At 47.4% G+C, this 11,257-nt stretch overlaps 1 protein-coding gene across 1 annotated transcript; it reads right to left on the reverse strand.

The window, feature by feature from the left end:
• Positions 1-237: 237 nt before the first annotated feature.
• On the reverse strand, positions 238-9,931 carry LOC136660500 (C-signal-like). The gene is made up of 6 exons (XM_066637712.1): positions 9,785-9,931; positions 8,845-8,896; positions 3,336-3,523; positions 2,450-2,608; positions 1,043-1,153; positions 238-351 (listed from the first exon to the last, which is right to left on the reverse strand). The coding sequence occupies exons 1-6, from the start codon at positions 9,929-9,931 to the stop codon at positions 238-240; spliced, it is 771 nt and encodes a 256-aa protein (XP_066493809.1).
• Between the last annotated feature and the right edge of the window lie 1,326 nt (positions 9,932-11,257).

The following is an 11,257-nucleotide window of genomic DNA, read 5'->3' on the forward strand; positions in this document are numbered from 1 at the left end:
GCCTAGCCATACATCTTGAGAAGCAAAGAGGCAGCTTCTTAAAATGGAATAGGAACTAGATGCATCTGTGATACTGTCACTATTCTTTCTGCAGGGCTGTGGCTGCTGTGCAGAAACTGGGATTAACCTGCTAGGTTTGCAAACAACGGTTTGGAACTGCTCTGAGAAAGAAGGGTTTCTCCAGACTAGACATTTTGGCTGTGGTTGGCTTGTGTGCTGGGCCTCCTCGTAGTTCTTTCACCAAAGCACAGGTCTTCCTTCCCAATTCACCACGCGACCGTTTTGCTCTTCAGAGAGGGTGGAGATTGTGCCTATGATGCAACGTACGCTTTCTTGCACAGTCAGCTCTGCCTGCATTGATCACACGCATACACATTTTGAGTGCGTTAAAAAAAGTTACCTGTCATGAGGATTAGGAACCTGACTGTGGGAGTGTCATTCCTGTTGCTGCCAATGCACTGAGCAGTGCGGAAACAGCAGCCTAAGAAATTCAGGGGCCCAAGCCTAGGAAATGCTTCAAATTCCTAGCAGCTAGCCTTCTATGGGGCTTGCAAAGTAGGTCACATTTTCCAGCAGCTGCTGTGACACAACCTATTTTGCATAGGGATGGGGATCCATGCTGAAAGATCCGGATATACCCAGGATGTAGACGTCCCAAGAACAGGAAACAAACTGCCTTCTGCTGAGTCAGACCCTTGGTTCCCCTCACTATTGTCAGACACCGACTGGCAGCAACTCCCCAGGGTTTGGGGCCAGCCCTACCTTGAAACTTTGGGGATTGAACCAGAGGCTTTCTGCGTGCAAAGCAGGGCTTTACCACTTGGTTATGGCCCCTCCTTAGAGGGAAGGATGGAAGACTCCAGTCAGCTCCTCGACATGGGCAATGAAAGCTGAAACTCACTTACAAAGTCCAGTTATGCAGCTGGATCTTAATGGCAGTTGTGCTTCTTTCCTGGCCACCTCACAACCATCACTCTCCTTTGTCACACAGAGGCTAATGCCACATCTGCTAAACTAATGGCAGCCTCTTAAAGCAACATACCTTTTCTGTTCCCATGTCTGTCTTCACCCAACCTGGATGGATGGCAACACACAGGATGCCATCGTTATTATACTCCAGCGACTGGCACTGGGTCAGCATATTAAGAGCTGTCTGGAGAAGGAGCAAGAAGGAGAATGATGCGGTTAGAAGGATGAATGTGGACTTGAGCAGCACAAGCACAAACTGGGCACAGCTGAGGCCCCTTGGCAATGGATGCTAAGCAGGGTTGGTTTAAAGCCAATTGAACCAATTGCTCCCAGTTGGGCCCCACGCCTAAAGAGCCCTTGTGCTAGGATAATTTACCCTCATCTTGTATGCAATTTTTTATTAAAATGTACTGGTATCCATTTGGTCCATTAACTCACATGCACTTTTTCAGTGCACATTTTGATAGCTTTCCAGAGATATAAAGTCTATAATAAATTTTATTTGTAACTCTAAGATTCTACAGACGTTGGTGTGAACCTGGGGCCCAGCAAAAAATGTTTCCCGTTGGGCCCCGTAGCTCCTAAGGCTGGCCTTGATGCTAGGATCATGTCGCAGACTTCCTTGGTCTGTGCTGTGATGTCACAGGCCTGTTGTCGAACGTTTTGTGATGATGCGACAGGTTCAGGACCCACTGCGGGAGCCATTTGTAACTGGGGTATAGTCAAGCAGATCTCTGGACTTCTACAGAAGGAGTAGTGACAGCAGCAGCAGCAGCAATGCTCAGAAGCTGCCTTTGAACCTTTTTGGCAACAGACTTTTGCCGTATTGGTGTGGGCCTGCCCTTCTGCTTTTATACTGTTTGCAGGGATCTATTTGAAATCGCTTTCTGCATTTGTAAGCTGCTTTCCTGTTGGCCGGTTCTTTTTTAAAACAAAAAAATTATAAATACAGCAAATACATTTGAACTGTTTGGCCAGGACACTGGGGGTGAGTGGAGCAGGTGAGAGTGGATGTATTTATTCAAGCATTTATATCCTGCCATTCTTTTCTCAATGGGGAGATACCCAAGCAGTTAACAGATTCACCTAAAGTCAACAAGAAAGAACTATCAAGTGGAACAATGAAGCAATAAGAAATTCAGCATATAACAAGCAGCAAGAAAAACAAATCACAAGGCAATCAGAGAAACCAAGAGCAAACCAATCACTCCCCTTTCCCTCAAGTTTAATGAAATAAGTAGGTCTTCAGTGGTCACTGAAGTGCTGGCAATGAGGGAGATCATCTGATCTCCAGGATGCAGGTCTCTTGTTATCTGGTGTGCTCCCTGGGGCATTTGGTGGGCCGCTGTGAGATATAGGAAGCTGGACTAGATGGGCCTATGGCCTGATCCAGTGGGGCTGTTCTTATGTACTTATGACCTCCAGTGGCAGGGAGTTCCACATATAGGGTGCCACTGCACGGAACCGTTTGCCATGTTACCTTGCTGCAGCGGTAAGCAATGACCGGAAATGTATTCAGGCTGGGAGGATTCCCAATGGAGCCGCCAATGGTGGTAATGTTGATCACTGCTGCCTTACTGCAGCTCAACCGCTTCTCACCGCTTTTCTTTGCTGCCGTCTTCAGCAGGGGCAGGAATGCCTGTGGAGAAATACCCCAGTGTTTCAACCTCAGTGCCATCCCAGCTCTAGCATGAGCTATTCATTGAGCCCATAGGTACCATAGATCCAGATCAGCACCTTGGCCAGGCCATCTGCTACCTCCACTAGCTGCCTTACTCCTGCTGCTGCTACTAATTCCATCCTCCTTGCTCTCTGTCTGAATTTTAATCTGAGTGGGAGAAGGACAGAGGAAGTGGGAGATGAGCCACCACTCTATCCCTGCATTCTCATCTCCTCTCCATTTCCTCTCTCTATTCCCTTTTGAAATGACAGAGAGCAGGAAGGGGTGGCAAATAGCAAGGCAAGAAGAGAAGCTTCGACGGGACAGCATGGATGTGAAAATTTGCATGGTGTGCTTTGCATGCCACGGGGGACAGCATGCAGGCTTGGGTCAAAGCAGCACATGGGTTATGGCCCAGCCTTTCCTGTCTGTGCCAGAAAATTCCACCCCCACCCACTACTTGAAGATACGTCAGCATGCAACCCCACAGTGTTGAATCAAATCTGTTTTTCCTCCCGAGGATCAAGCTCAGAAAATTGCCAGTTGTGCACATTTGCAGCAAAAGTGAACTATGGAAGGCACTGATTGATCAATGCCTGTAATGTCACAAAGCTACCTCCTTCCCTTTCTCCCTTCCCCACATTCTGGAGCATTTTTGCAACTATTTTTCCCTTGCTCATAGTGTGTGTTTGTCCCCTGTCTCTACCTTAGTCACCAGCATTGGGCCAACGACATTGATTTGGTACACGCTCAGCGTATTCTCCTTGGTCATTGTCTCCAGGGTGCTTGGTGGCATGACACCGGCATTGTTGATCAGCAAATTCAGCCCCGTTCCGGCCAAGTGGGCGGTGGCTTCCTCTGCTGCAGCCCTGATGCTCGCTTCATCTGTGGACTCTATGGAAAGAGCACACAGGATTCATCAAGTGCATTGTTTAGGTCCATTCTTGTCGTTGTCAAAAATGGTTTGAGTATAGTTTAGACTGATCCCATCAGTCAAAAGTCAACTTTGTTCCATTGGGTATCAGTGAACCCAACTCAGCAGCGTAACCAGAAGGGTGCAAATCACTAAGTTTTTCACATTGGGGGGGGGCACTTACACGGCATGGTCAGGCACCATGAAAAACTTAGCAATTTGCACCCCTCTAGCTATGTTACTGACCCATCTGAAATAGTCTGAGAAGGTGTCACTGCTCTTAGGGCCCAATCATAGCTGACTTTCCAGCCCTGGGGGAGCCACAGTGCAGCCCCAAGGTAAGGGAACAAATGTTCCCATACCTTGAGGAGGCCTCCAAGACTGCCTCCCCAACACAAGAAGCAGTGCATATCCTATAGGCACAGCAGCACCGGCACTGGAAAATTGGATAGGATTGGGCCCTTAGTCACTTCATTTCTTATAACCATAACCTTCTCTGTACTTTTCCTTTTCCTCACCCCAATCTTAATTACAACCCAAGTTAGATAGTAAGGTCCTTGGGGCAGGGACCTGATAATCTAATTTATAACCCGCTCTGTCTCCTGGGCCCACAGCAGCTGACAGCATTCTTTCTAATAAGCAAAATACAAACACCAAACTCATCAATTCTGACATTCTCTTCTGTCTGGAGCAGGGATGTCAAACAGTTTCATAAAGAGGGCTGAAGTTAGTGCCTGCTGAGGGTCAGAAGTGACATCACTAAGCAGATGATGACCAGAAACTTTGTTGTGATATAGAAACTCATTAGCTGCAAATGACAGAAGAGAAAATATGCAAATCTTGTTTATAATTTCAGGATACGAGCGAGCCCAATTATCAAGTTGAGAGAGATCAATTATAATGCAGGGTGGTAGATAAGTTACTTCTGGAGGCTGCATTCGGCCCACAGTCCTTATGTCTGAAATGCCTGGTCTGGCGACCCACACAACCCAAAGCCCTCAACTTGTGCATCAAGTTTACAGGATGAGATAAATGGGGATAAACAGATGTGCCACACTTGAGCTGCAGAGCACATGTTCTGTGTGCCTTAGGTCCCAGATTCAACCCCTTCAGCCTCATCTCCAGTTAAAAGGTAGCAGGTGATGGGAAAGACCCCTCCCTGAAATCCTGGGGAATCTGTCTGTCAGTAGTCAGAACCGGGTTGGATGACATTGCATGACAGCTACTGAAGGTGTGGTTGTAGCTTGATTTTTAGGGGAGGGATCATGTGATGAACAAGCTCTTCTTGGTCCCCATCAGTTCTCTTTATGGAAACCCTCAATATAAGGTTGAACAGGAAAGAGGCTTCCTTGAAACACCATGACATCATTTCAGAAAGACAACCTGGCTCAACAGACAGGTCATTTTGCAGATTCATTGTTATCTTCATTTAGATCCAGCTAGGACAATTATCTTGAGCCAACCCATCTGCTGGAATTTGCAAACAGCAGCTGATTGGACATCCAAGCCCACCTGCTCAGGGCAGTTGGGAATGCCCAGGTGGTCATATACTTATCAGATGGACCAGGCTTCTTAAGATCAAGTTGTAGATGCAGGTGTGTGTTCTGGCTTGGCTACCTCAGAGAGAGCCTCTGTGGGTAATCAGACATCTCCTACCAATCAAGTACCTGAGGTGACCACCTCACTCAGCTTCATGAATGACCTGGCCCTGGTCAAAGAAAGACATCTTCATAGAGAATGAAGATCTTATTTGTGCACTGAAGAAGGAGAAGAGCAGAGATGCTCTTTGTACCTCAGGGCATGACCCAGTCAGGGGAGCCACATTTGGCACTTTGCCTTAGATGTGGGCAGACCTTGGCACTGGAATTTAACAATCAATTGCAGACAGCATAATAACATGAGAAGCTAATGGAACTTCTGGAAACATGTTGAGGGATGGAGATGGTGACAAAAGCAGCATCAACAAAGAGACCGCTGTGGATTGTGGGTGATTTTTTTTGTCTAGGAGCCACATGGTTGACATGGGAGTTAACTCTTACTTCTGCCAAGTTTATAATCCTCTTGGAGATGCATGCCTGGGCCAAACCGATCACTTTATTCTCATCTTTTACAAACACGCACATTTACTCTTGCAACAAAGAATGCTGAATCCTTCTCCTTCATCTCTGACAGACGTTACAATGGGTGAAAACAGAATTAGCAGTTGAAGGGAAGGAGTTGAAAGTGCTGTTGCTCTTCCAGCCCCAACACACACCTGCATGTTCTGGACTGAGCTGAAGGAAAAGAATAATAAGGATTGAAGGTTTTCAGTAAGGATCAATTGAACAATGGCAGCACCAGGTGTGTGGGGCACCTATTGGGTAGACACGTGACATCACCAACCCTCCTCCTCCATCACCAATTCCTAGAAGAGTTCTACAACAATATATAAAAGTTTATGATTTTTTTTTTTGTAAAATATAAAATAAGTATACATACATAAAGGCATATGGGGTGTTTTGGAGGTGGGAAGGCACTCAGCCTGCTTGATGCACAACAGCACAAAGCTAAGGGCTGGCACATTAAGAAGAATGGTTGGCAACCTTCAGTCTCGAAAGACTATGGTATAAGCCTACAGCACCTGGTATTCCCAGGCGGTCTCCCATCCAAGTACTAACCAGGCCTGACCCTGCTTAACTTCCCAGATCAGACAAGATGGTTAGGTGTTAACCAGGTTGGACACTAGACAAAGGCCCACACCTATTTGGAGTCCCACCCAGCCAAGTCAACACTATGCCTTCCTTGCCCCTGGCAGTACATCAGATGTGGGTGGGTATGCCATGGGGGGGGCTAGTGCCAAACTTTACCCCACAGCTTTGCCAGAAACCTGGGTCTGCCATTGTACTCCACTTGGATAAGAAAAGTTACCAATCCAGCATACTACTTGCTGGTTAATAATGAGGAAGAGGAGGAGGATAATATAATCATTTATCACAACACCATTCATTTATGGGTCTTTAAGGACAAAGTTTCCAGAAAAAAGACAAATAGCAAAAAATGATTCACAAGGAGCTTCTCATTGAACTTTGGCAGTGAGGGAGCCAGCAGAGGAAGGGGAAGATGAGAGGAGGCAGGCAATGAGGGCACAGACGAATGAGGGCAAATGAAAACAAGCAGGCTTCAAGCAGGGTGACAAGCAAAGAGGGCTGGCCTCAAGAGAAACACAAAGCCAGGTTCACAAAGGGAGTGAAGAATCTGCTGCGATTTCTCTTAAGAGCATATATGAAAGACCCTGTTGGGTCTGTCTCCGCCAGCAGCATCCTGTCCCAAAGAGGCCAACCAGATGCCTCTGGGAAGCCCCCAACCAAGAGTAACAGACACCTTTCCCCACTCACACACACCTTCTCTGAATGCCCCTCAGCTGGAATTTCCCTCCAACCGCCTCCAAAAATATGGTCAGAGCCACTTGGAAGGGAAATCCAGTTGGAGGCTAGCAGACGTTGCTGGACTCTACCCCATGACATTGTCCAGTCCTTTCAAAATGGTGCTCATTCCACTTTATGAGAACAAATTCATTAGGTTATGTTAGGTCAAGACTCGTGCTTGTCAATCTGCTGAGATCAGAATGCTACATTTCTCTCTATCTATCGCCTAAGAGAGACTTCATAATCCCCCACGGAATGTTTAAGCCCATCAAAACGTGTTCAGGCCTGAGGTTCAGGTGTCATTTGGTGCCTCTGTTTTCACTGGTGACTCGCTTTTACGTATGTTCCCAGGATGGGTTCCCTGGGGCCTCAGAAAAGAGGGAGGACTGCCACGCCTCTGGAATCAGCATCCACCTCTGATAGCATGATGATTGAAAGCAACCCTAGAGCACTTCCAAGAGTTTTCAACAAATCATTCTGGTGCAGGAAAAAAAATCATCAGGAATAGCTTTAACCAAAGTTGGTAGCCCTGGATTGAGGGCAAGATAGAGGAAGAGAGAGCATGTCTTTTGCCTTCTCCTCCAGTCCTCTTCCTTTGGTTCAGAGCTGCAGGAAGTTCCCCTTGGTCTATGGATTCCTCTGCTTTTTTCTCCCACCTTGCACAATTCCAGTTTCCCTTTCCTTATTCACAAACAACCACAGCTTCCTGGGGCAGTTGCATAGCTGAGGGGGGCCCCAGGGATGCTGTGACATTGGGTGGCACTCCGTGGGGGGGGCAATGCCGGCGATCCACTTGCTGTGGTCCTGCCCACTTCACTTGCAGCAGGGCTGTTTTGTGCAAGGCAACCCGCTTATTCAAGAAGCAGCTGGGCTTTCTCGGAGCGGTGTGCAATCACACCAAGAATGACCGTCGGGGTGGGTGGGAGAGTCTGCCCCCCTCACAGCCGTTCTTGGCATGGTGGCTCCCAATGGCAGCGCAACCATGCTGAGAATGGCTGTGGGGGTGGGCAGGTTCTACTGACCACCCCTGCAGTCATTCTTGGTGCGGTTGCTCAGAGCCAAGCCACCCACTTCTTCCAAAGCAGGCGGCCTAGCCCTGAGTGTTCTGGAAATAATTGCAGTGATGTCATCACTTTGTGCAATTACTTCCAGGGTGAAGGGGGACTGGAGGTGTGGCAGGACGACCTGCATGCCTCAGACTGGCACACTGGTCAGCTATGCCACTATCTTGGGAGAACCACTCATGCACCTCTGTCACCTGTCCCACTCAAGGCTTCTCCCACCATCTCAATGCTCCTCTTTTCTCCTCTACACTCCCACTGTGTTCCCTCTTTGTTTTTTTAACCCAGGGAGCATGAGGAGGGCAGGGGGAGGCAAGGCCTAGTGCTCTACCATATCAGGGGGTGCCAGCTCAGGCACTGGGAGGTTTTGACCCAGTCCTGTGGGGGCCTCTTGGGCCTCCCTTTGGGTTTCCTGAATGGGGAAAGGCTCTTTGGCTGCATGGACAACGAGGAGCTTTTAGTAGGCCTTGATGCTCAGGAATAACTGCCCTCATCTTCGCTCCTCTGCAGGTAGTCTTGGGACAAACTTGTTTCTCAAAAGAATGGCACAGACGGGGCTGACAGGTCTACACAGAGCAAAGATGACAAGTTCTGGCAGGAGCCCTTCATCAAGGAACCTGTATCTTTCCTGCCCGGAGTGGGAGCCAGAGGGCACTTGTGTTGTTTGCAGCGCCACCCGACCGTAGCAGATGCAAGGAGACAAAATGTAGAGCATTGCCAAAGAAGCACCCTGGCGGTCGTGTTGGCATTGCTCATTCTCGCCATGTTGGTTCCAGAAGTGAACCTTGTTGAAAGTACAAAAGGGAGGGAAAGAAAAGAGCCATTGAGTGGACATACCCAGCTGCAAGATGACAAGATTGGGATGTTTGGAAGCCAGAGCTTTCAGGTCCTGCAATCAGAAAAGCATTTGTGTTCAGGGGACGAACCACGGCAAGCTCCACATCTCCATTCTATGACAAGACAAACTTCTGCACCAAGCGAAGCTGAGATTTCTGTTCATTGTATGACCCGTATTTGCTCAGCACTCTGATGCTGTTCAGCCAAAGGTGTCAAAAATCTAGCAAGAACCGTGAAGCTGTACATTGAGACCCAGCTGATACTAATTACAATAAAGTGCTTTGGGGTTCAGTGGCAGCCTGTCTCTGAGCACCTGGTGCAGGGGAGCAACAACTGGAGAGGGGGTGTGCTTTCTCTCGTCCTTGTCCCTTACAGGGACAACCGATGGGTCTCTGTGGGGAACAGGGTGCTGGACTAGATGGGTCCCTTTGGGCTGATCTAGCAGTTGTTTTTTATTTCTTATGGGGAGCAGCAATGACACAAGAGACTGAAGATTCTCCCCACACACCACACACACACACACACACAACAGTCCATATGCATGCACGGTGCCCAAACCTCACCCCAGATACAGTTTTAAATTCCAGAACTTGAAGGGAGCTGAACCATATAGAATGAAAACAAATTCAGCAGTTCTTGTTTAGAAGGCAGCCAAAAAGGCAACAAAGAAAGAGGGATTAAACAGGAACAGTGTTTTTCCAGGGATTTGGACTAGAAGACGAGGACCTACCTGGTAAATCCTAACAGTTGAACTATATGCAACACAAGGGACTGTTTTTGTGGTTGCTGCTAAGAGGAGATTGCCACCTTGGCTAGTAAAGCCGGACGGTGCTCAAAAACATTTTTGAATGCCTCCTCCCTTCTCCTGCATGCAGAACTCTGCTGTCTAAAACTATTGCTTCCTGAAAAGGACAACCAGACCCAAACTCCCAATTCTCACCTGTGCTTTTCCTCCCTGTGGGTCCCGGCAAGTGGCAAAGACCCATTTGGGAGGCTTGGGTTTCCTCAAGAACTGCTTCACCAGTTCCAGGCCGATTCCCCTATTGGCGCCAGTCACCAAGACGCTGTGGAAATTGCATCCAGACATGCTAACTCAGAGGCAGCCAGCCACTCTGGACTTACTATGCCTCACTCGTCTCTTGAGTTCTGTTGAACTTGAGGTGGAGTAACTTGTTCTGGCCAATTTCCACCTCTCTGCTCGCTACCGTGGGGATTGGCTTGTTGTCGTCTCATGAGTTGCTGAATAGCATGACTGACGGTGGAAATCTGTTCTGCATAAACAAATATGCATTCATTTAAAAGCTGCAACTGGGAGTAGACCCTGTGTACTGCGCACTGAACACATAGTGGCATTGCTGTCCCAGGTCTGGCTAAGAAATGCAGTAGAACCAGTGGCATTGCTAGGAAGGTGCAGGGGGGAAACGGCACCGGGTGACACATTGAGGTGGGGTGGTGGTGACATCACCAAAATTGTGAAATCTTGGTATTTTATATACCAATATAATACCATCATATTATATATCATTCAATGCTGAATTCCATGCAGAAAGCAATGAAACAAACTGTATTTAAATATCTGTATTATATCAACCATTGTGGCCAAATAACCTGAAAAGGAAAACACAACTGCCTTATATAACAAAAAATGGATTTTCTTAACAAAACTAACCAATGAGATGGTTTGTTCTGAGAGCTAATGAGGTGTTACTAAGACACTGCAGGGGACCAATACAGTGTTAGTATGAGTCAGCTCTCATTTCCATGTATCAGAGCTAATTCAGTTGTGTGAGTGCCATCAAGTTGGCCACTGGTTTTTTTTTTGGTTGGTTTCCGATCTGTTGGGCGAAATGTACTATGATATATTAAAATACTGTTACATATTAAAACAAGTAAATAAAGTTAGTGGGGGTTACACCAATTCTAGTGTTGCCACTGCATTTAGGTTGTGCATATGATATTGTAATTTATTCTGTATGGTCTGGTACAGGACGAGGACCATCATGGGGGTGAAGCAATTAATGTCTGCAGCAGGTGATGCCTGGTGATGCAGTAAGTGATGCCTCTGAATAGAACAAGGCGATAGAGTCCTGAGGTGGCAGGACAGACTGTACCACTTGTGAGTGTAGGTGGGAGAATTGCATTTTAGCCTCTCTGCACAATAAACTCAAGCACATCGTGGAACAAAAGTCATAGCTTAGCCGAGTTTCTGCTGCACAGGGAAGCACTACAAGATGTGACACCAACATCTACCACCTGAAATGATAGTGTCCTTTGTAAGTCCTTGTTGAGGAACCAGTTGCTCCCCCCCCCCCCGGGATTCTGAGCTGGAACAATTACACACTCAACCACAAGCGGTTTCAAGTTAAGATATATATCTTTTCTCCCTCGTTAATGAGCAATTGCCTGATGAAGG

The sequence above is a fragment of the Tiliqua scincoides genome, chromosome 9, assembly GCF_035046505.1.
Source record: "Tiliqua scincoides isolate rTilSci1 chromosome 9, rTilSci1.hap2, whole genome shotgun sequence".
Taxonomy (NCBI): Eukaryota; Metazoa; Chordata; class Lepidosauria; order Squamata; family Scincidae; genus Tiliqua; species Tiliqua scincoides.

Coding starts and splice junctions, on each gene's coding strand:
- LOC136660500 (XM_066637712.1), bottom strand. CDS start 9,931: ATGTCTGGATGCAATTTCCACAGCGTCTTGGTGACTGGCGCCAATAGG. Junction 8,897..9,784: donor CACAGGGAGGAAAAGCACAG/GTGAGAATTGGG, acceptor TTCTGATTGCAG/GACCTGAAAGCTCTGGCTTC. Junction 2,609..3,335: donor GCCCAATGCTGGTGACTAAG/GTAGAGACAGGG, acceptor ATTTCTCCACAG/GCATTCCTGCCCCTGCTGAA.